This window comes from Thunnus albacares, chromosome 13, assembly GCF_914725855.1.
Source record: "Thunnus albacares chromosome 13, fThuAlb1.1, whole genome shotgun sequence".
NCBI lineage: Eukaryota > Metazoa > Chordata > Actinopteri > Scombriformes > Scombridae > Thunnus > Thunnus albacares.
The window spans coordinates 6,814,818-6,840,387 of record NC_058118.1 but is presented as its reverse complement, the minus strand read 5'-3'; the positions used below and the strand labels follow the sequence as shown (position 1 = coordinate 6,840,387).

Sequence of the window (25,570 nt, the reverse complement as noted above, 5' to 3'; positions counted from 1 at the left end):
CATATGCAGAAATGGCAAAGATACAATTCTCTATTTAGGGCTCTAGAGGGCAGTCTGCCTCTCTGTAACACAACAGAAGCATTTTGAATTGATGTAAATATGCCAAGAACAGTAAGTACAGACAGTAATTTGCACCAAACAAACATACCTGTCCAGAGAGCGGGAGGTGAGTTCATCTCCTGTGACACTCGGGGGGAGGTAGAGCTCCATAGAATCATCCACAGCGGTGCAGGGCGAGGATGTGGGCAGGTAAACAGCTGTCCACAGCTGTAATGCCCGTGTGTGGCAGACTGGCTGCAGCACCTGGCAGACAAACAGCGACAAGGACATTTTCAGAAGGTCAGTATACAATAATAACGGTGCCTATTATTCTATTTTTGCTGTTCTACCACTGCAGTGGATGATGTATTAGGATCATTCCTATGCTTTTCATAGAGATCGTTCATAAAGGATAAGAGAGGTAGAGAGTGGGATGATTTAATCTTGAGGTTATAGTCAAATTTATGCTTTAAATAATTGATCAGAGAGACAGAGTGGGGATGAAAGTCAAAATTAGAGTCATACTATCCATTAATCATTAATCAAGCCACTTATTCTACACCTTACTCCTCAATAAGAAACTCTATGCCGAACAGCAGGAGGCGACCTCCAGCTGTTACTGTACTTGGCAACCACAGAAGCATGAGTAATACTGTAAAAACTGGTATGTACCATATCATGACTGGGGATGTAGAGGAAGTTCTGGAAGTTCTTGTTTCCCGTGCGAAGCAGGGACCAGACGGAGCATGTGCGTTTGTAGATGTTCCTCGCCTCCCTCTCGCGGGCGTTGTTACACAGGAACGTGCCGTAAAGACACGAGTATGTATGCTGCACCAACTTGACCTGGACCACGAGTAAGATGGGATATGAATCAGGCGCTTTGACATCAAGACTAGCTTTGATTACACAACAATTGTGTCCTCTCTTAACATACATGGTTTCATGTAATGCCTGGCAAAACCTCTCACACTTTTGAGGTTTACTGATAAAGCAGTCGCAAGAAAATGTAAAGTGAAAGAGTGTACCCACCAGGAAGGCCTCGTTGAACTCAAATAGGCAGGGGAACTGTTTGAGCAGCTGGTGAACACAGTCCAGCCACTGCAGGAAGACGGGACACTGCTCGCTCACGTCGTCAGCGTTCTCCTGGTGGCCGCAGCGGTCCCCGAATTTATGACCGTAGTCCAACCATTCAGTTTCTACAAGCACCTGGAAACCCTGTGGACCACATGGTAGTCAGTACTGGAGGTAACGGTATCATAATGCCACAAAAAGTATTTTTATAACAATGTGTTCACATGTAATCTATGTAAAACAACCCTCTTCTTATGTCATTGTATTTCTCTGTCCCAGTCTTTTCTGTATCCCTTCACTTTGACCTGTCTACAAACAACCGTACAGACTCTCACCTCTAATGTTCTGTAGTAAGGGTCCAGCAGGATCTTGGCGAGGGCTACAATCTGGGGTGTGCGGTCCCACCCGTCTGAACAGTGAACCAGGACAGGACGACCTTCCCTTTCCACCGCTGAACACACCAGAGTGGCTGCCTTCAGCATGACAGACAGGTGCTGCAGCCAGCGGGTGCTCTCGAGAGCTGAAAGCCAGCTGGAAACAGAAGAGGGGGGCAGATTAGATCACTTTTAGAGATTAGATAGATAAATCTATATTAAACCTGTCCTACACTGATGAAGTGACGTGGAGCCGTGATATTGCATACATACATCAGCTCAGGTTAAGTCAAGGTCAACTTGAGGCTGACAGTATCAGGAGGAGGGAGCCTCTGACCTACATCTCTCCAGGCCTCCCTGTGTCATTACACACCTCCATCAGAATAACAACAAGCCTTAAAATAACATGTGACGCACAGCTACGGGGTTAACCTATGTGCTGTACATACAGCCACACATGTAATAAACACACGGATACAGATGTAAACACGCTAGTAAAACACACACAGCTGGCCCACTGAAAACATACATGTAAACAGTGGAACGGATGGAAACACAACAAACATATCCACTGTCGGTGTGTACAGACAGACAGCTGGCCAGCTCAGCAGGACTGAGACAGGACTGTGGCAGCGCTCCCATCTCTGTGTGGTGTTGCCTTACTGTGAGGTGAGGCCATTAAAAATGCGAGAGGGAGAGGGAGGCACGAACGAGGTCAGAGACGCGCAGGGAGAAAGGTCAAACAGATCGACTTACTTTCCTGGATCAGGGATTTGACTGCAGACAGTCCTCAGAGCCTGGAAGCTGTTCCGGATGGCGTGGATGTTGGCCATTCCCATGAACATCACCTCACAGTTAGGGTAGTACTCTGAATAAAAACAAACATAAACAACTCTGATTAAGGTCATAATACGTATAAAAGGCTTAGTTTGTAAGATACAGCAGCATCATGTGTTCAGATGATGGTATTCTCGTAGTCAGATGCAACATTCAGAGTTTTTGGCATTTGCATCTTCACATAAATTACTTAGTGGTCAACCGCCATCTGCAAAAGTGAGTGTCGCTGGTGGCAGTAATCATCTCCATTTTGTTTACTGAATATCATATATCAAAGCACTGTGGCAGAGCGAGGTCATCGTCTGCAGCTTAGTAAGACAGAGCAGTGCCCTCTTAAACAGATGCAAGACAATAACACAACATCTTGATATTCTGATTTTTTGCAGTCAGCTTCATCTTCGTTGAACTTTGACCTCTGAACAGGCTGACCTCTAAAGACAGGTCCAATAACCTTCTAGCATTGATGGAAGTTAGAACATTTGTAGTTGCCACAGTTAATGGAAAAATGACTTAAACGTATGTCAGGGACCTACAGTTGTATTCTCTACAACGCTATGATAGCAAAACCTGGTGAAAACATTAACTTTAAAGCTGCATTAATAATTTTTGGCCAGTTAAGGTCAGAACAAGCTGAAAACACAGCACTGACATACTATCCCCTTATAAACATAGCAGACATGTTAGCAATCAGGTGTCTATTTTTCACATCCAGCAGACACGAGATTCATTAGCGTTCATTTGGAGTCGCGTTCCTGACAAATGGCAGTCAAATATTCACTCTAACTAACTATTCTAACTATATACTAGTCTCCATTGAGAAAAATATTGGGCTCTTTAGAAGTGAGATCTACACTGGAAACAAGGTTACTGAGAGAGGGCTGCAAAACCAAAAAATGAGCTAAAAGAGGCTAAAAAGCACCTTTGAGTCAAATTAGTCATATGATTCATTGTTAATAAAGAATATTTATGAGTGCAGCTATAAGTTACTACTCAGTAAGTTTCTTATTCCTGCTTGAATCAGAAGCAGAAGAACAGGAGGTGAATACATACTCCAGATAATGTCATATGACTGACAAAAATATTGTTAGAACACTGATCAATTTAAATGTGATAAATGTTGACATACACAATGTCATTTTCCTTTTTTCTAATATCTTACCAAATGTATTGACTCATGTAAGACTTTTCTGATCTCATCTCACACTAACCTTCACATTCACAGCCTCCGCCCTTGGCTCGGTTAGCCACTGCAGCGGTGTATGAGCGAGCATCCAGTATCAGCAGCTTCTGTGGCACAGTGTTGTCATCGCAGCCAGAGCCGCCCGTCAGAGAGGAGTCTGCAGATACAGGTGAGAGGACAGAGAGACTATTTTTATTTTTATGAGTGGACAGAGTTGTGTGAATCGAACTGCTGGGGAGGGGAAGAGAAAAGGAGTGAGAAAGGAGAAGGAGGGAATCAGAAGAGTGTTAGGGACATGATTAACACAGACAGACTCTTATTTCTATCCTACTAAAAATCAATATCTCATCCTGATGACACAGTGTTGCTATTGGTAACCATCACAAGTAAAAAGACCATCTTTCAACCCTTACCACGGAGAAAGACAGGTAATTACTTCAAGACTTAAGCTGAACTACTTGTTTCTGCACTCAGTGTCCTGCTGCCACTCACTCTCTAGCCTGCTATTGTGCATCCAGTAATGGTGTACTGATAATGGTGAAGCTTCTTTCATATGTGAATTTCTCTTCACAGCAAATGTACTTGTATTGTGACATATTGTCGTCATCTTTGAAAAATAACCAAAATAGAAAATGGAGACGAACAAACAAAAAAGTAAAACCGTGTTCAGAATATATTCAGAGTTGTTTTTCTGTAAAAGTTGCTCTTTTCTTCAGAAACTCGTAATTCTGAATATGATACAGTCACATTAATGGATAATGCATGTACTTCTTTCTAAATGGAAGCAACAAAACAATTCAGGAAATAGATTTAATGCTACTTAATCCTCCATAAATTATTGGAAATGCATTTGCTGAACAGGCTTTATGTATGCAGGCATATTCGTTAATGGAATATTGCTGGGCACTTATGTTCTGCATCATTATCTGTTGGCAGCCCACTTTGGAAGACGGGAATATTAGTTAGATATGTTAATAACGGAAATTATTTTCTTCCCTCTTCATCATGTCATGAGGTCATTTTCACAAATAACTGCTTTAAGTTCCTTTGCATTCTAGTCAGCTGCAGTGCTCTAACAGTGCATGGATGAATCTGTATACATATGTCATAAAAAACTTTACCAAAATCACTATCAGAGGAGTCAGGAGCTTCCCCGCGTTGTCGGCAGGCTGGTGCACCACAGGTACCCTTGGCTGCTGCGTTCATCTGACAGGCCTTGGCGATGGATGTCACCAGGTACTCATCATCTGTGTTCCTCCAGCCCCACCAGCTGATCTCAGGCTGGCTGCAGCGGGCGATCACCACCCCGTTCTTCTGGTGTCTGGAATCCAAGGTTATAGAGTCAGTGAACACAAACAGAGATGAGTCATAACATTTGCAGTTAGTGAACAACTCTAAATGACAAAAAAAAAATGCTCTTGTGCAAATTAGAGAAAACATGTGATACTGTGTGTCAGAAAACCCACCTGTAGACCACCACAGGGATCCTCTTCCAGGATCTGAAGGAAGCTACACTCTCTAGCTCCTTGTCAGTGATCCATATTGGAACCAGAAGCTTCTGTGGGTAGCTGGAGCACAGCCTGTTGATGACAGATGTACATAGAGATACATATATCATAGATAAATACAGTTAATACAGTTAATATGGCTGAATTATACATCTTGCGCATTGGAGGCATTGGAGGAGTCTTTAAATCAGAAAAAACAGGGTAGTATAGTGCTTTGAGCTGCGGCAAACACACATTCTTACAAATACACAAGTGTTCTTTTTTTCAGGGTCACCACTGCATCTAGAGCTCTCAGCTTCAGCAGAGAACAAATCACAGAGCGCTACTGCCTGACTCCATCTGTCTCTGGTCTCCTCCTCCTCTCCCGTGATACTATCTTCAATTTCTAGTCACCTGCTGACTGTCTAAGGAGGGAGGGAGAGACAGAGACAGTGTGTGTGTGTGTGTGAGAGAAAGAGAGGGAAAGTGAAATACTGTGCTGAGTCATGGGCCTCAGCAGGCTGCGGCTTGTTTAATTAGCCAGTTGTCCTGTGTGTCTGTCTCCCTCAGCAGGATGTGCTCTCTTGGGCCCTCGAGCAGACTGACCTTTTTTTTCGTAGCATTTATTTGCCCAGACAGCAAAGGAGACGCAGGAGTCGGATACAGAGGTACACATGCAGAATCACTGCGTTATTTCTGCTCGAGTGAGTGCTAAAATGCTATTTATGCATGTGTGTTTAAGACTGGGTTTGGTGAGAGTGCTGCTGGACTGAGAGGTCAGATGAGGTAAAGGTACGCAAGTATACACACTCACCTGTGTGTACCTGTATTGTTAAGGGCATTTAAATGAATACTCCACTCCAAATCTATCTTCTGAGTGTTAAACACTCTCCCCCTGTAAGTTTGACTCTGTAAAGTTTGTATGTTCCTATGTGGAGAACGGTAGCTGTAGTCATCCTAAATTCATAGCAGTTACAATGGATACAAATGGTAACCCAGCAGAAAGTATCAAAATGTCCATAAAAACTTCTCAAACCCCTCCAGTAGCATATTTCACATCTCAGCTGTTGATCTGTTTGTTCAACAAAATCTTTACTATACCAATAAATCACTAAGTAAGTTACTTAGAGCAGAGCTTCAGAGCTATAAGAAGGTGACTGCGCGACACGGGGGTAATATTTTTAGCGATTTATTGGCAAAGCAAGGATTGTTTGGAATTTACTTGACATATTGATCAACTGTGGAGAAGATTATGCAGTAGTTTCTACGGATGCTTTGATACATCTTGACACACCTTTTTGCCATGACTCCTGGAAACTGATGAAACCTATTTGCATTGCAGTAAATCCAAGCTGATTATACTGTAGCTGCTGTCCTCAGCGAGCATCCTACAAGCTTCTAAGAGCAACCTCTCAAGCCGTTAACATACCCTAAAAGGAATATGTTGTTGTCAATTTAAATCCAAGCATATTCCTGCCAACTTTCCGTCCAAAAGTAACTCTGTAAATCAGTGCTAATTCAAAACTCCCGTTTCCCTGAGATGAGATGTGCCAATGCACTCACAAGCTGTTCGTCGCACAATCTGTTCAGTTTGGCGACATTATGGCGACAGTGTCTCTAGTCCTGCCTGATTCCAGCCCTATGCTCTGTCACAGCTCTCAAAAAGCTACTTGAAATGCCATCACTCATCATTCACTTCCTAAACAATCATCATGACACTTAATAGTGATAGTACTGTGCAAGTATCTGCCCGGCAGAGGTGTTATGATATCTATGGTAAAGTATCTGTGACATACTTGTAGTTGCAGTTTATGTCTGACACTCTCCAGACGTTCTGTGTGTCGAAGCCCATCCTCTTGACCTCTATCTCCATTCTCTGACGCACATGATCACCTGCAGACAGATTTTTATATTTTAACAAAGCAGGCAATCTCAGAGGCCTGACTGTTCTCAAACTTCGGTCTTGATTGTTGTGTGTATGGACCTGGGCGACAGAGATGAACGTGCTGGTCCTCATCATCAGCGCAGCCTCCCAGACACCACGCATGATAGGCCAGGGCGAACAGGTCCTCCAGCCGGGATGGGTGAGCTATGGCCCGGGTCAGACGTTTGACCCACTCCTGGCACTGCTTGAACGTTGCAAAGTGGCATCTGTGGAGAACCCGATGAAAAGATTAGAAATATTACTGAGATTCAAAATCAAAATATCTTGTTTATACACTGGAGACAGGGAGAAAAACAAGAAAAACGTATTTCTTCAAATGTTCAGTGATTTTCCAGCCGTTAAACAAGAGTAATAATATAACTGCTTAATGATGGGGAACCAAGATGCCGCTGGCACATCTGCTGCTGAAAATATGAGGGCTTTTTGAAGGTTTTGAACTTTACAGATGTCTGTGAACAGATGAGAATTTCTGTCTGCTGTGAAATAAAAGCAGGCCTTGGATTTTTTTTCCCTTGAAACTGTTTTTTTTTTAAACAAGTGAAAGCATTCTTAGTGGTAGTTATATATTTGCCATCTGTCTGATCTTGGCAAATGACCATGTAGTGATCACAAATTAAACAAAACTGCCAATAACAACAGCTCCAAATCAACAAACGCCACAGAGCATACACTGATCAAAGAGCAGTCCAAAGTACAACCTGCAATCATCCTTATTTTAGTCAGCTTTTAACAAAACATTAGAAGATTAGAACTAAAGCCGTATTAACTGGAAGAAAATTACAAGATATCTGGTGTTATCATGTCCAGGATTATCAAGAAAAAATATGGAAATATACCTATATGCAACTACAGAATCATAATGGATCTTTCTAGATATTTATAACAGTATTCAAAGCATCATCATAATTCTTTCCTGTGTGTTTCAGTGATTTATTACATTCTGATCTCTCACAAAAGATATGAAACATATTGTCCGTCTGCAATTAATGATTATTTTCATTATCAAGTAATCTGTTGAATATTTTTACAGATTACATGTTTTGTCCATAAAATGTCAGAAAATAGTAAAAAATTGGCAAACAGCGTTAGTTTTGTTTGATCAAAAGCCAAATTTGGAAAGATTTTCAATATATATAATGACATAAAATAGAGAAAAGTAGCAAAGCCTCATATTTGAGGAGCTGGAAATAGTCAATATTTGACATTTTTCCTTGATAAATGACTTAAACATTTAATCAATAACAAAAAAATTAAATTTCAGTTGCCTGACTAATCAATTAACCAACTAATCATTTCAGCACTATTGCACAATAATGCAATCCTCCATGCATAAATAGCTGGACATAAAATCCTGTTGTCCTGCTAACACAAAAGCATACCAAAAGAGAAATCACAAGTAGAGAGTAGAAACAAAAAACATCTAAAATATACACAATCTGGTGCTTTCTTAAACTTTAAATCTCACAATCAAAATACTGTGTTTTCACACTATAAGCAGAAATAACCCTGTTGAACTGTGAAGTCACAAGACATGATGTCCGTAATCCAAAATGTCATTAAGTAATTCAGGAGGGAGAGGTGAGGATGGAGAAGCCCAACACCACTGGTATTTTATTAGTGTCACTTTTTTTTTACAACTACAAAAGTTGTGACGACTATTTTCAAACCTGGAACTATTGATTAACATTTAAGCTTGGTAGAGTGTGATATAAATTGCCTCCTCATGGCCAGAGAGAACTAAACTATGGTATTATTCATTCTAACGAGTAACGGAGCATGGTGATGTATTTACGTCAGCATCAATCTGTCTGCAAGTTTAACATGACGTCTTTAGTGTGTGAGTCACTTTCTCTCTTTACCTGACAACTTTGGAGTCTTTGCAGATGATGTGCAGCTGGAACATATCTCTGCTCTCCACACTGTCTATCAGCCTGAGAGGCACCTGTAGGGGGAGACAGAGAGTCTGTGTCATTAGTCTGATGGCCCGCTGTCAGAGCAGACAGCACATCTGCAAAGAGGTTGCCACCCTCTGGTCTAGTACAGACAGCTTCTACCTTACTGTAGAGGAGAAGGAGGCCTCTGCAGTATACTGACTTTGTCCCTAGACCTCTATTATTATACAAACCGACAGCTAGAAACCTTGTCTATGGGTTGTCTACTTAGTTTTCTTGGCCTTTTAGTAATCCTGTGCGTGGACTGATGTGTTACTGAAGGTGATTTACACAATAACCCACTGAAGTTCATATTCGGAATGAGAAAATAACAACTATTTCATATCTTATGGCAGAAAATGGTGCTCATTACGTCTCAAGCTCAGCCAACATACCGCACCACAATCACTGAGCAAGGTGCTTTCATTGAAAATTATAATGAGCCCAGTGTTAGCACTCAGATGGATGTAAAGTACAATTTGTCCTCGGTACGCTGTAATCGAATAGAGTGAAGAAGAGCTGAGTGACTAAAGCTGTCTAGACTGTGGCAGAGGGTGGTGTTTTATCATATGGTACTCACAGATATCTCATTGTCCACACCTGGGTAGGTCTAAAACACAGTGACAACATGGAGCACACACAGAGAGAGGGAGGGAGGGAGGGAGGGAAGACACAAGACAGGAGGAAATGGAAAAAAAAAACTATTAAACCAAAAAAATTCAGGAGACAAAAGGAAATGAAGAGTTAAAAAAGGAAAGAGAACATCAAAGAGGTTGAGAGATGAAAGATAACCGAGTGGATCACGCAGTGTGCTACTTGCAGCACATGACCAAGCCAAATTGAAATCATGGAGAGAAAGACAAACATAGACGGGAGCAAAGGGCAAGAAAACAGCTTAGAAGTATGGGGATGAGTTGTGAAGGGGGGGGGGTGTGGGTGAGAGGTTGTGGCTTGTTGGCATTCATACAGAGTTCATCCGTGTTGTCGGGGTCAAGGCAGGACTTCCCAGTAGGAAGTCAGTACGATGGGGACCGTTAGCTGCTGACATTTGGTCTCAGTACGCAAATCTGACTCCTCTACTAAACTAAGTCAACGTGAACATCCTAGTGATCCGCGCTCAAGTCGGCCTTTCTCTTTCTTCCCAAATCCCTGTCATCTTTTCCAGGAGCAGAATCCTTCTGGAAAAGATGACAGGGATTTGGGAAGAAAGCAGGAATTTCGCTGCCAGTGAACACAAACAATTGGCCTGTTTGTGTTTGAGCAAGGCCTGACGTCAGCAGGAGCGGGGCTGGTGGACATCAGTGCCAATGGGGGCCGGGCCCTTGGAGACTAGATGTCACATTAAACCTCCCCTGCCTGAACATCAGAGGGCCCGCTACTCCTGTGGTAGAGTCCTGGTACAAACAGGCTCAAGCCAACTATGCTGACTAAACCACTTTACGGGTGCTTCATGTAAAGTACTTGTAGGTTTACTTGCCTTGTTTGCACAATTATGTGTTTATAAAATTTATATGGGGGAAAGGGAAAGGCCTATGTGTGTCCAAACTAAACACTATAGTCTCCTCTCTGCTTCTATTGGCTTCTGTGGTGGCGTGGCACAGCAGTGCTAGTGAGACACTCTTGCCATTTGGACTGAAGTGAATTTCTGCTTTTGTGGTTTATAGCCTGTGATGTGTACTTACATTGATGACAGAGTCCTTGAACTTAATGTGGAGCCTGTAGTTAGATATGGCAATGATGGCTTCATCGGCACGGCCAAGATATTCCACCCCTTCCCCCTGAAGAACTGGGAATGGCACCTGTAGGCACACAAAACAACCAGACTGTTGAAGTAGAAGCAGCAAAAACATTTCAACAATACCTGCTTACTTTCAGGCTTTATTATGTCTACTGGACGCATAATCATAACATCCACATTTCTATTCTTAAACCTGTGCTCTCAGTGTTTTAGAAGCTCTTTCTAATTACTGAAGGTCTTGATACAAAACTCTAACAAGACTCTAACAAGACTGAGAGTCTACAGAGAATGCTGACATGCAAATTTTCACCTCATTTCCTCTTTTAGTTTTAGTTTAACATTTTCTAATTAGTGCTAAGGCCATTGTACAGCTGAGGCTTTTAAGCTATTACAATTTATCCTGAGGTGAACATGAATGTGTGAATTAAATTCATAGCACTCCGTTCAAGACGTTCGAGACATTTCACTAAAAACTACTAATAACAACCTCATGGTGGCACTAGAGGAAAGATAAGGGGTTCACCAAAGTCATTAGGATTCATCATCTGGGAACCATGAGTGTTTGTACAAACATTTTGTGCCAATCAACATTTCTTCTCCTGTGGACCTGTGGCTGCATTTCAAGTGCTGTATGTTTAACTTTTGAAGTCAACAAGTTTTCCACAACACGTCCTCTGCAAATGTTTCAAAATAAAAGCCTTGTTAAGAAATGGAGGGTTTCTGTCCACTAGAATGCTAGGGGCTTTTAATTTTAAAAGGATAGAGGAAGTATTGAGTTTGTATTAACAGCGTAATGAAGTAACTTTAACAGGGCAAACAGGAGCAGATCAAAATGAGGCTTCGTACTAAAATATGACAAATTATACTTATCAAACAGAGGGAATTAAAATAAACACCTGCCTCTAATTCAGGCCTGCTTCAAACAAAGGCCTCAGTTACTATTTGAAGATATAGTGTATGTCTATAAAGGCCATAGGATCCTTTTAAAATATATATTTTATTATTTCACGGACGCCTTGCAATGACACCACAGACCACTAGGGGTCCCCTGATTGAGAAACAATGATCTAGTAGATGTTGAGATATATCACTGGGTAAGTAAAAAAAAGTCCAAGTCAGGTATCGAAAAATACATAATTTTGGTATTGAAACTATAGCCCAAATAAGATTTCGGAGGCCGATACTTATATATGACTTTGTGGGAGTTCTTAAAAATCCAATTACAGTAGTATTGCTTTTCTAAAACACAAACACATAAGATAAACAAACAATCTTGATGAGTTTTTTTTATTATTGTGACCAGGTGAGATACTGATCAGAACATTTTCAAGTGGAAAAATCCATTTGTAGTGTTCTCTGGTGGACAAACAATGTAATGGGCCTGGCTAGTCTAGCTCTAACTGAACCTTTCATAATAAGCATCATACTGGAGTATTGAACATTTTCAAATATTCAACACTAATCAAAACTAACAGGCAAAGTTCAGGTTTGCAACATTTTATGAATCCATCCTGCCTAACAGAAGCTAAACTTGTAATGCTTGAGGACAGAGCGCACCAACCTTACAAATATGAGAAAAGGGGGACATGGATGAAACGGTGTGCATGCGTAGCTGTCCAATTAGTTTTACAGAAGGACCTTTGTGAGCACAGAGGGCATGTTTGTGAGCTTGAATGAGCAGGCAGACAAGAGGCTGGGCTGGGAGACTGTCTGCATCAGTGCTGACGGTACAGTGAGGGACCCCAAACTGTCTATTAACATTCTTACTTGTACCCATTTTATTACAGACACAGCCAAGCCTGGGCTTTGGCTGCAACGAGACCCCTACATTAAGATAATTGGTTCCCAACAGAGGTTAATAGAAACATTTTTTATTTCATTGTGAGGCAGAGCATTAGCTGCTTTAAAAGCTGACCGTGTGGAAGACAGACAGCCACAGTTGCCAATTTCTAAAGGATGTCTCAATCCATAGAAAAATGGAAGCATCCAACCAATTTCAGAGTGGTCAATTTCATGCTGACCACTCTGGTAAATGTTTTGTTTACTGTAGATGCTTTTTCAAGGGATTTAAAAATGACGTCCTGCATTTCAGTAATTATAAGGCTTTTTATAACTGCTGTCAATCAGGAGGATTTAAGCTATAACATTATGTACAGAGATTAAACAATTTCCAATCACCTTGCATAAAACATTCCTTCTAGGTGATGTAAAACAATAAAGCCTGTTGGGAGATATATCATCGCTGTGACATCGCTCTCTGAGCTGACAAATTGAGGATTGTGTTACGCTCATTCATTCCTTACTTACATGACTGATTCACACTTCACTTTTCAGTCATCACTTCTGCATGCTTGTCTGCCTGCACTAATATTCTGGCTGCTTTAATATAATCATAGTCATTGGGGACCACGGATGGCGACTCAGCTCTTGTTGTTTAGTTTCTGGTAGTGAGGACAACAGTGTTGCTTAGAGACAACATTACCTCATCCTGCATTAGCATGCACTGCTGAGTCATGCAGAGGAGGACCCACTGATGCATGTTAAAAGAGGACATGCAGCAGGGCAGATGGGGGATTATGGTAAGATGTCAGAAAATCAGGCTTACTTGAAACAACGTTAGCCAACACAGTTAAAAGCACAGCCTTAGTTAGTGCGCAGAGCACATAAGCTGGATGCAACTGACAGACCCATAAATACAAGTCATCATTTACTCAGTCAACTTACCTTTTACCACTCATGACAAAAACAAGAGACAATACATATAACAAATTTAAACTACTCTTGTTTTTTTTAAAGGAATATTGTTGATTGGCAAGAGGTCAAAAGCTGTCAGTTCTTCATACTGTTGACTGATGACTGTTGGTCCAGTGAGCTTATGAAAAAAAAAAAAATTAAACCCCTGACATTTATCACTGCACCTGCTGTTGCTCATCTCTAACTGAATACATGTGTGCGCGTCGTGACGGGAAGCATGATGAGGGAAAGAGTACAGCTTAACCTGAGAAATGGAGCACGTAGTACTCGGTGCTCAGACACCAACAGAGCCAAATATAGGTAGCAGCCCCCCACGGCACCCTGCACTAGGACTTCAAAAAAGTGGCATATTTCAAATCAGACAGTGAAGTTTTGAATGTTTCAACTTTTGTGACATAACTGAGTTTAAAGTGACAGGTGCACAAACAAGGATGGAAACTCTGAGGTTGTTGATTGTGAGGGGGAAAAAAAGCTGCATACTGTTTTACAATTTAAAAAATGGAAAGCCTTGTCACAAGCATTTCTGCATTTGTACCCAAATTGTATTAAATATCACCTCAACAGCAGTAGAAATGGGTGAAATGACACCGTGCGGTTACTGAAGTCTGTGTGCTGCTCTGCTGGGGAAGAGCCCTAACACGTCCTGCTGAGAGTGTCATAGTTAACATGCTGTACAGACCGGGAACTGCATTAAACAAGCTGTGCTCCAAAAGTAGGTGCATGAGTCACTGAGTGCCAGCAAGTGCAGCAGAAGATACTGTGTCACGTTTCCTCCACAGAGCCTTCAGCAGCAGAAATGTAAAAAAGAGAGTACAGGGAAAGAGGGGGGGGGGGGGCAGAGCAGAGAGGCCCATGAATAACACTCTCTGACTTGTGAGTCGTGACTTCCGGTTCAAGCAGCCTGCCTGCAAGGACATGCATGTGTGCAAACGCACTCACAACTGCAAGCATGCACCACGACGCACACGGGATGAAAGGCAGCAGGGTATTAAATATGGTGGGGTAGGGAATGCCTGTGATTTGCCTGCGGGAAACTGCGGTGAGAGACATCAGCTGTCAGTGAAACTATCACGGGAGTGCCTGAACACAAAGAAAACACAAAAGCAGAGACACAATGTGTGATCCCATGTGTGAATGCAGGGGGAGGGGCAGCAAAGTATAAGAGTGCAGAAATATAGAAAACGTTGCAAGGTGCCTAAAATGAGAACAATTACAAAAGTATTAAGTGCAGAAACAGCTCTGCCTCCATGGATGTTCAGATTAAGATGCAGCCACATAAACTTTGTAAGACTCTACGTTATAGATCTCCTCTAGTCCTCACACACTTCCTGCAGGAAATAAATCTATCACGATCTTTGACACACAGAGTACTTTGAGGTACATCCCTTTCATAATAATTTAAAAACACTTTTGAACAGGTTGATACTCCCGTCAACTCAAGTGGAAACATGCTTCAATTAAAAACCACAAAAGGAACAACAGATAGTGACCCCAGGCTGGGCAAATCCCTCCTCCTTCCACCTTTCCTTTGTCCAGTTCTCCAGACACATGATGCTCAGCTCCATTAACCACCAGACAGCCAGAGAGCACAAACTCAACACCAGGGAGGGCACACGGAGAGTTGCCCATCGCAGTCATGCCACTGGCATCTTCACCGTGGAATAGACTTACAAATCCTTTTCACTTCAGTGACCTAAATGCTTTTAGCTGCTCTATTCTTTATCCTCTGCAGTGACTTTTACTTGCTGAGCGGAGCAGCGTGGGAGGGTGGATCCCTCTATTGTTCTCAAGCAGAAACAAACCTCTAAAATAAAATTTCAGTTGTACTTAGACAAGTTGATCTCTAAGACACTGACAGAATTTTGTCCAATTTAATGTGAGGGTAGCAGAGTCTATGTAGAAGTGTAGATAATAATAATCTAAACGTAAGCTGATTTATTGTGTTTTCCTTTATTTAAATAGTGCAAAAACATCAAATGGACTGTTAAAAGGGTCTGAAGATCTGGGACTATTTATCCATGTAGCATGCATATTACAATCCCTGCAGCTACGGACAGATAAACCCGAGCTGCATTTTCTTCAATCCTTTCATCCTGTCAACATTTCAACTTCCTGCTTTCAAAACTTTACTTCTGCTCTAGTTAAGTTTCAAGTTCCCTTATCTAAATATGGGAGACTAATTCACAATCTCTTTTCAAAATAAAAAAAAAAAAAAAAGCTTTCTTTTAGAAGTATGATCTGCAGAGAGCGTGTGCAGCGGCTCCATTCAAATGCAAATACTGTGTTCTCCACCAAGCCGCCTAATTAACTTTCTGGGTGGCAGAACAATGACAAAAAATTGCTCTTCTCGGCCAGTGTCATCATCTCTCCTTCAGTGTCTGGCCTCAAGCCTGCTGAGTTGAGACTCTTGCAGTACTGCCTTGGCAATCAGAGTATGGCACTCCACACAAGCTTCATCACGGTGTTGCAGAGGAGCCAGGATTGAAGATGAGGTCATAATCTGGAAGTGCCACACTTGGTCTTTTCACCAGCTCCTGTCTGTCTAATCCACAGACATGCAGCTGGGTGTCAGAGCAGATGAGACTGTGCTCTGGAGCAGTGCTTGTCATTCAGCTCACCTGAAGGCTTTCATCCTCCTTCACCAGCTCCTTCTGGGGGAACAGGTCTTTGGCCTTTATGTACTCCAGACTGGGAGGCCCCTCTTCACCCTGTCAGATGCAAACACAAAGCAGGGGTGGTCAGATAAATACTTCTGTTATTATGTAAGTTGACACAACAGGATGAAATAAAGCTACAGCTTAGAAAAAGAACACATTGGTAAAAAAAAAAAAAAAAAAGGAAAAAAATCTTGCGTAAAATCAAACACAAAGTTAATATTCTCAGTGTTCCTGTAGTGAGCATTTATCAGGGTGGTTAGCCTCTGATGTAAGACGTACGCCCAGCGGAATTTCACAATTGGCATCAGCTAACTCACAGACATCACGTAGGAGATTAAATATTGACTATGAGAGATCTAAAATTCTCTTTAAATAGGGGACACAAGACCATCTGTTAGGTCAATGAGACAAGCTATTTCAAAGATAAAATAATGTTGTTAAAATGTTTTCCACTCTATCCCAATAAGCATTTCCCCTGATTGAATTATCATGTAGGAGCTTTTATTTAGATTCTCTTTGCTTTGGCACTGTGCAGTGGGTTATTACATGAGCAAATGATACCAAAAAACTCTAAACTTTGTCACTGGGTGTTACAGTCTTGAGCAAACAAAGATACTGGGGCTTAGCTGAGTATTTCCCACACATTTCCACTTTTGCATGAGTCATGTTCTGACATTGAGTTTACATAATTCGTTCCTAGAGTCACTTTAAATACCAGTACCCAATAACCAAATGCTTCTATGTGAAGGATGACCGTGTCACATTTCTAATTTGCTGATAAATCAAACAACCAAATGGAGTCTTATCAAGTGCACACCTGTTGTAATGGATGGTTGGCTAAAATTAGACTGCAACACTTCAAGAGGCAGCGGAATCGAGAATGAGAGAGGAACAAAGAGGGCAGCCAACCCTGTCCTTTCAGTTTTGTGTGCCAGTGTCCCTCTCAGACTGAGCAAACACTCTCATCAGGTCAGACTTCAATCACTGGAGAGAAAAGACAATGCAGCTGAAGAACATGCCCGTGCTTTTTATTCCTTTTACCTATTTGTCAAAATCGCCTGTGAAGATTTTACCTCATCAACAGACTATTTATACTTAATAACTTTAGTATGTCCAGCGTATTTGTGATGCAATGTTTATATGGAATATAGAGAACTCTGTTCCAGGTTTATGTGGCTATGACATGCACAAACATGTCTTTCACTCCTCCACATCCAGCCTCAGTGAGTTATGTCACCAGTTGAGGATCAACCCAGTTTGGTGTCTGGCTGTCTGAACACAGCTACTTTTACTACTCTGCTACATTTGGCTTCTCAATCCTGGTATGACTGTATGCCAACTGTGTGTCTTAGTGAAAACAGCAATGGAGTCCTGGAGGAGGACCAGAAGGAGGCAGAATGTAGTCACCTGTGGTTTATCTCAGTGGAGAACACCCACTGACTCAGGCTGCTCTCTTGCTAATAAAAGACTTATTGTGTCCCAGGACAAACAACACAGCAGCATAATATCATACATCACAGCTAAAACCCCCCCTGATGTCTGACCATGCAGACCTCCTGCCATGATTACAGTCATTACATCTGTCATCCAAAGGTCCAAGCTGGTGATTAAACCACATGATAACCATACCACCCATTGGGCTGTCTGGTAACAGATGGAGATAGGGTCCTGACAGTGACAACCCCTCCTCTACAGGTCGCCAATATGTCACCATCTGATTTTGAAAGCACAGAAATTATAGGAATATAACAGCTAAAGCATCATTCATCAGCTTCTGTGAACACAGCTCCAATGACAGAAGATAAATGAATAGTCCACATCTAAAAGAATACGTTTTAAGGAAATGGCTTATTGCTAATACGTACACACACCTTTGAACATGAAGGAAGGGTAACAGTAGCTATTCAAAATATGTCAGCAACTACTAATTACTTTGTATTTAAAATGTACCAATTTCAAATAAAAAATGAGAGTTCAGATTATCACAATGCTCACACCTTCTTGCTGCAATCAAGTCAAACAATAATTCTGTTTTAGCCAAGTGAAGAAGAAGCTATCTAACAGGACACGGAGCAGAGGTGTCAATGGGTTTGGGAAGTCTTTGTATGGGAGAGATTAATGGGCTGAGTCACTATACATGACCGGTCTACCTGCTACTTCTACACCATAAATTATAATAAATGGCAGCGCTGATGGCGGCCATAGAGGTGGGTGTGTGCCAAATTGAGATGTACACTCGTTAAAAGATGCTCCATTGCTAAGTGCTGCCCGTTATTACTTTAAGCTCCATTTCCTCCAAAAGATGCCTTAATGTTCATGCTAATGTTGTGTTTCGTTCTTCACAGAATGCACTCAAGGCGACGTTGAGGTGGGAGCTGCCTTCTAGCACAATGCTGCGTTCACGTAATGTCGGCAGAATGGGAAGAACGGGAAGAACTCTCATTATTCCAGTTTGGGATTGTTTGCAGACTATTCCAAGATGGTTAGCTTAACTGCTAGCCTTGTAGTCATACCAGATAAATAGCCTAAATTAACTACTTTTGTTATGTTGCATTTACACAAACAAACAATGTATATCTGCTCTGAAAATACTAAGGCTAGTGCTAATACTGGATTTATTTCCATGTACAGTAATTTGTACATTGACACAGGAGTGGAAGATTTCATGTCAGAAATTCTTGATATTTCTGACTTGGAATCACAACGTGAAGGCTGATGTGAATGTTTTTTCTCCACTCAGCTGCTCAGAATTATGGCATAAAATATTTACGCCATGAATACACATGAATGTGGCATAACATGACCAAAGTCACTGAGCATTTCATCAATTCTCATTGTAAAATACTGCATTTAAAACTCAAACTGTGGTGTAAGAAGATACTCCAGTCGACACTAAAAGCTTAAATTTCGGACAGGTAAACTTGTCTGAACTGCTCTAAATCCCTTTCGTGGAGTCAGCCTTCGGCATCAGACTGATGAGGCAGTGGTCTGTGCATCATCAATTTTCTTATTTTTACCTGAGAATGGGTGGACCATGACAGTGGCCATCAGTCAGAGGCATCCTGCGAGGGTCAGGTTATTACAGGTTGATCTCACACTCCGTTGCCGGGTAGTCTGAACCACCGGCCTACGTTTGCTTTTTCTAAAGGGAATAAAGTTTACCCTGGCGTGCCAGACAGAGGTCATAAATTATGGGAGAAGCTATCGTTGTAGAGCCTCCCCCTAAGAAATTCAATGCCAATCAGTAGAGAAGAGCATTTATTCAGTCTCAACACACACAAGCACACATGTCCTACGTCAATAATCCATCTACTCCCTTGGTTCCCATATGTCTTTGTGCTGCAACACCTCCTAGATACTTGGCACCATTTACTTAATTCTCTTATGAAGCAGCCCTGACGTTGCACTCCTCTGAGAGGCCTGCTAGAACGCTGTGTACTTTAAAGGCAAAAAACAGCTGACTAAAACTTCTGTAGATGTTGTATTGGTCCATAAATCCATGACACAGGCTATATACAGGCTGGTTTATACTAAAACACTGGTGCTAAATATACCATATAAACATTAGAATGAAGATACTGCACTTCAAATTGTATCACCTGACAAGTTATGGTGGCAGGTTAGACAACAAAGGACAGAAAATGTCAGGGAGAGTATTTAGAGTACAGACATCAGTATAGCAGTGTTTAGAAGAAGACTTGTAGTAACTGAAACCTGCAGACAATCTTGATATTTCAGCTGCAAGGTCCCTTCGCATGGCAGATAACATGTGATCAAGACGGGACTTGAAACACTGTCATTACATCTGTAAACAAACGCAAGCAGTGAAGCACTTCTGTTCTCTGATTTTTAGTCCATCGCATTGTGTCCACAACCAGACAATCAGCTTACAGAAGATTATAGGAAAAGAGAAATGCTCTCACTTCCAACCGACTCACAAAGATGGAGCACAGCTTGTCCTGTGCCCGACACGTTTTTGCTTCGTCACTGCTGTGAGCCTGCGCACCCTCCCCCACCTTTGTCCAACCAACAATCAAAATGCTGGAGCTGACAGGCATGCAGCATACACACATACGTCTCCAGTGCATTTCTCAAATACTAATGTTGAGAACACATTTAATGTCTTCATAAAGCACATTGTGTTACGTGCAGTGATAGAATAAGCTGGCAGCAGATTGACAGGTCTGACATAACAGGTTCATAGTGTGGATGTGCAGGTAAAAGTTCACAGGGCTCATTTTTTGTATGAGCTAAAATAAGATTTTAATCATCTGGGGGAAGCACGTGTGCAAAACCATCTCCCAGACATTTCTGCAAGTGTGTGAATGGAAAAATGAGGCAGCATGACAACACAAAGGTAGCATAGGTAGAGGAATTGAAAAAGACACTGGCACAGTCTACATGAATAAGTGTCTGGTTGCCATGGATACACCAATCTCTTTTTAGAGGCAGAGTCCCTTTCTCTCTAAAGCTTTTGGAAACAATTTGCTGTCCTTACTCAACAGATTATTTACTTAATCTGACCGAAGCTTTGTCCTAGAGTTGTACAGATTAGAGAATCACTACCAGATGCAGAGGTGACCTCCTAAATATGTGGGGGACATGCACTCATGCATCTGCTTTAATGTATCCAGTTATTTATTAAATGAGGCAGACAAAGCTTGGCACATGGTCTGAAATGCCAAGAATGACCCCAAATGTGGTGTCACAGAGTAAGAAAAGGTTGGAGAGAAAGAAAGGAAACAAGGCTAGGGCAGAATGAAAAGCACCAAAAAACAAAAAGAACAACAACCTAGACAAACATACTCTTTTCTGAGAGCGCCGAGTTAGGCGGTGCAGTCTAAGTGATGGGTCAAGATCAAAGACGGCTGTCTGTATGACGAATCTTTTCAAATGCATCTCTTTCTGCACGTCCCCTCTCCGTCCATATTAATATTTCATAGACCATCGTGTTCTAAATGATCAGCCCCATTTTAGTCTCATGACTGAGCTGTTCTCCAAGAGCTGACGAAACAAGGCAGGGTCATGGTTTTCTGGAAGAAAGCAGAATTCGTCTAAAAATATACAAAGTCGGAGTAACTCTGTAGCAAACTGAAAATTGGTCTTTCATGTAGACATATTTAAGATTCTGGCCAACACAAAAACATTACTAGGAGCAGGAAAACATAAAAAAAACCAATTAATTTTTTTCCATTATGAAAACAACTCAAAATGATCAATACTTGACTTGATCTTTGTGCAGGAAGTACAGACAGATTTGAAGCTGGAGATACTGAGAAAACAGCACAAACTGCCAGTTAAGTGCCAGTTATTCTTTTATATAAAGTCTATTCTGTAAAAAATAAAACCTGCTCTGTGTCATCTTGTTGCCTTTTGGTCCTCTATCAGGTGGCTGTGGTCATGACAGCTTCCTCAATGTCAACAATCACCTACTCTGTAGTTCTTGGGAGTGTTTCTGCCTTGTTGTCAGTGCAGACTGCATCAAGGTATACAGCCTGAAGCACATCCCCAAAAAGCATGTGGCTATAGTTGCACCCCTGATTCATTTAGCTAGTGGGTATAATAGTATCTGACTCATGGAAAAATCTTAACCAATTCAATTAGGCTTTTTATAGTTCCATTTGGTGCAGACAACGTATCGCAGAGGGACATAAACATGAACCGTAACTGAAGATGTTTTTTTCCACAACTGGATCACAACAATCAATGGTGGTTTTGATGAAAACACAATGCTGCAGCCTGCTTTCACATCAGGAGACTTGACAGAGCTGTGATCTACTTCAGAGACAGAGGATGCTGATAATAAATTATAGAGAGACTGACGCAGAAGAACTGCCAACTCAGCTGAACCACAGACATATTAAAGAGAGATCATAAATAGTGAAATGCCTGGCCGTGAGAAAGGAGAAGAGGAACCAGCACCACCTGCCTTTACCACCAACGCTTTCTCTGGAAGAAATAGTCATGAAAAACAAATTAGGACTTTCCCAGTATTATTTACATGTATTGTTGTTGAGAAAGTTGAGGTGCTAAATGAAGAATCCCTCAGTAAACGCTCTAAATACAGAAGGTGATGCTTCAACAGAGACTGTTGCACAAGACTTGTAACAGTTTTGTCATTTTAACTGATTTACATTTAATATTAGAGCTGCAACAATTAGTTGATTAATCAATTAGTTGACAGTCATAAAATTAATCTCCAACTATCGAATGATCGTTTGGAGTCGTTTAAGATTTAAATTCTTGTTTTTTTTTTATTTTGGTCTTCTATCATATTAAACTGAATATGTTACTGTTGGTCGGGACAAAACAAGACATTTTAGGTTACATCTGGGAACTTGGAAAACATTGAGATTTTTCACCTTTTTCTGACATTTTATTGATTCATTGAGAAAATATTAATAACAGATGAATCAATAATGAAAATAACTGTTAGCTGAAGCCCTATTTAGTATTACTATTACATATTTCTTATTGTCTGATCATTATTATAAAATGTATAGCTTACAATGCTGGTATGTATAATGTTTTACTGAATGTAAAAACATTTTGTTACCACTTTAGTGCTATACTAAAGAAAGTTATTGAGTTTTGAGTATTTACTGTTCTGTTACCAGATGCTGGTTTTGTCAACTTTGGAAAAATCCATGAGAAAATGACTGCCAATAATTCATAAAAACTCGATAAATATATGAATGAGAAAAAACTCTGATGTTTTTACCAAGTTTGGGAAGCCTAATACTTTATTTAGTGGACTATTAATATGGGATGGCTGGGATGGAAGTGTTGAAAAAGAGACTTGCTGAAAGTTAGCAGCTAACAGGTCCTCACAGTGGACTGTGGGCATCACTGAAAGGCCAGAGGTTAACTTGTAGACCATCAGCTAATTAAAGGCCAGAGATATGAAGCTGAGACCACCCGGTCTTCTTCTTAAACTGTCGACCTTTTCACCACTCTCTCAGGATATAAACTCTGAAGATACAAACACCTGTTTTACATCAGTCATTGTCCCATAATCCCCTGCTACATCTCAGTACCCCGAACTACTGCTCGATGCAGGTCCTCCACTGCAGTGAACACACTTCACCATTCCGAGGCTGCAACAGTTACTGCACAATGTGCTCGCTCTTGGTAGCACACACGTTTTACACGTCTTACTCCTGACAGGCCCTCTCTCCCCTCCCTGCCAATCAACATACCGGCAGCTCAAAGCCCCCCATACAACAGAGCTGAGTAATGGGTGCCATAAAGTAGCTTTTCATCATCTCACACATGAGAAGACATTGAGGTAATTCAATTGTTTGTATGTGGAGTCCCCGTTGGTTACTTAATAACTGCAGCGCTCACGTGTGTCGACCAACACCCCCTACCCCCCATCCCCCACTGATTGGCAAGCAGGCACACACAAGCAGGCGAGGTAGGGAGAGGAGGGCTTTGATACACACCCATCACAAAACAGACTGATAAACAAAAACGAACACCGAAATAACATCCTGTGGACTTACAAAGCAGTTGAGCATGGAGCAGGACACCCTTCCTGCGAAGCTCATGTCGAGGTGAGGCAGGGCTGTGCCTGAATGACACACAGCCTATGGAGCAGCAGCACGACCAGAACACGAGGAGCCGGCATTACCATTCTTCCCCTCAGCCGGAGCCTCTCCACCCCTCTTCCACTCCGAACCCCCTCTGCCTGCCAACCCTCTCCCCCCCTAACCTTTTTGCACTCTCCCCCCTTCTCAAGAGGTGCTATGGGGCATCACGCCAGTCCCGGCTCTCATTCAGGAAACCACCCCACCCTCCCACCCCCCCAGTGTTCCCAGAGAGGGGAAAGAGAGCACGCTGGTGTCTGAAGACAGCCCCTGTTGCACTGCTGAGAGGAGGAGGAGGATAGTCCATAAAGATACAAACAAGAGCAGCGGTCCACCCGATCAGCCGAGTTGGAACTGAGGGGAAATCAAAAGTGATGAGATGACTGCAGATGTGCCTTCTCAACTGTAGCGGATAGATGGAGGGAAAACTGCGAGAGGAGAAAGCAGGAGAGAAAGGAAGACAGAGGGAACTGCCTGATGCTAAGCTCCACCCTCTGCATGCGCATCTACCTCCCTCTCTCGCATTCACATGCTCACATTTCTCCCCTCCATCTCATCCCTACTCCTCCCCCACTCCCTCCTTGTTCACCCTTCACCGACATCTACTCATAAATATGCCTCTCCCTCAGCAACGAAGCGGTAAAGCGCACAAGGTACCGCCGGTAACCAAAAGATGCTCCAACTGCCATGCATGCACCATCTGACATCAGCTGCATTACACTGTGGCTCTTGATCAAACGCACAGACTGCGCGTGCAGGTAGATGTCTCTGCACAGGCTATGCTGAACACAAAAACACAACCTGGAGAAAACTCATACACACAGAGAGCAGAGATACACCTCATCCAGTGGTTGGACAGTATCCCATCGCAAAACCGTTGCACTGGCAGCAAACGATCTAGTGCAGAAAGCAAATGCGTGGCAGAGGAAAGAGGAGGGAGGGTGTTGAGGAGAGTCTATGCAGAGATCTCCGGTGACACAGCATTCTACAGACACTAATTCTTCCTCTTCCTTGTCTCTGAGTGTCTCCTTGGCACTGTCCGACACAAGCGCGGTACATCTTTGCACAGAGCAGTGACTGCGGCACCTTCCTGTGCTTCTTAAAACGGGAGAAGGTCATTGTTAGTATATGGTGTATATACAATGTCCTGTATACCACAGGGGGACACTCAGCCCTTCCCCCTCTTACCCCAACCTCCTCCCTGGCAGAGTCGTGACAGCCACTCGCCCTCAGCTGTATGACCCCGCATTATGTAATGCGTATAACGTGGTACATGCAGCATATGTTGGATGCACAACGCAGCATTATTCAAATAGGATTAATGTTACTGGGGGAGGTGCTGTAATGTAACTTCGACATGGTAGATCCTCATTTTAACAGGATGAATTTTCTTGGGGGGGGGGTAAGGTTATTAATTATTAATCATATTTAAGTATAATCCATGGAGGGAAAAAAGCAGTCCAAGTGTATTTTTCCACTTGACACCCGTATCGGGCGTATTAGAGGTCTGACAATTCAAATCTTTCAACTGCTTTGTAGATGAGCCAGTTGTACTTCTTCATGACAGTCAGTGACAGTGCAATATCACCTCTGTTTGTAGAGAGGAAGGTGAACTGATATTGATCCAATGCCTGGATAGTGGACACTGCTTGACAGCCAATATAGTGTAAGTAAAGGTAGAAATAAAGTTCATTTGAGAGCTGTTATACTGGTTGTTCTGGTAGATGTAGATTCATATTCCCTCTGCAGGCTGGCAAAGACTCAATATCATCACTGTAAATAGGAAGCTCTGAATGTACCACATACCTGTATATTATATAATGAGCTATTAGCTACAATACATCCAGAACAATGTGTAAAATTACAAAGGAGTACAACTACTAGTATTACTTTTATTATAGCGCTTCAGTCCAGAAGGCCTTTTATACAGGGGAGAGGAAAAGTATTATTTTCTTAAAATTACCGCCA

At 42.0% G+C, this 25,570-nt stretch overlaps 1 protein-coding gene across 7 annotated transcripts in view; it reads right to left on the bottom strand.

The window, feature by feature from the left end:
• The window catches only part of mtmr4 (myotubularin related protein 4), a 44,585-nt gene that overhangs the window by 5,208 nt on the left and 13,807 nt on the right, over window positions 1-25,570 (bottom strand). For 3 of the 7 annotated variants that reach the window (XM_044369883.1, XM_044369877.1, XM_044369882.1), the window contains exons 3-16: window positions 15,975-16,064; window positions 10,547-10,663; window positions 9,445-9,474; window positions 8,793-8,875; window positions 6,973-7,139; window positions 6,785-6,881; window positions 4,968-5,081; window positions 4,623-4,822; window positions 3,530-3,658; window positions 2,241-2,352; window positions 1,446-1,641; window positions 1,069-1,254; window positions 712-882; window positions 149-303 (exon numbers count right to left, since the gene is read on the bottom strand). In XM_044369883.1, the coding sequence (XP_044225818.1) occupies window positions 149-303; window positions 712-882; window positions 1,069-1,254; window positions 1,446-1,641; window positions 2,241-2,352; window positions 3,530-3,658; window positions 4,623-4,822; window positions 4,968-5,081; window positions 6,785-6,881; window positions 6,973-7,139; window positions 8,793-8,875; window positions 9,445-9,474; window positions 10,547-10,663; window positions 15,975-16,064 (1,847 nt within the window). Of the gene's footprint in view, window positions 1-148; window positions 304-711; window positions 883-1,068; window positions 1,255-1,445; window positions 1,642-2,240; window positions 2,353-3,529; window positions 3,659-4,622; window positions 4,823-4,967; window positions 5,082-6,784; window positions 6,882-6,972; window positions 7,140-8,792; window positions 8,876-9,444; window positions 9,475-10,546; window positions 10,664-15,974; window positions 16,065-23,518; window positions 23,694-25,570 lie in introns of those variants that run through there. The other 4 variants (XM_044369884.1, XM_044369878.1, XM_044369879.1 and 1 more) reach the window with 3 other exon arrangements.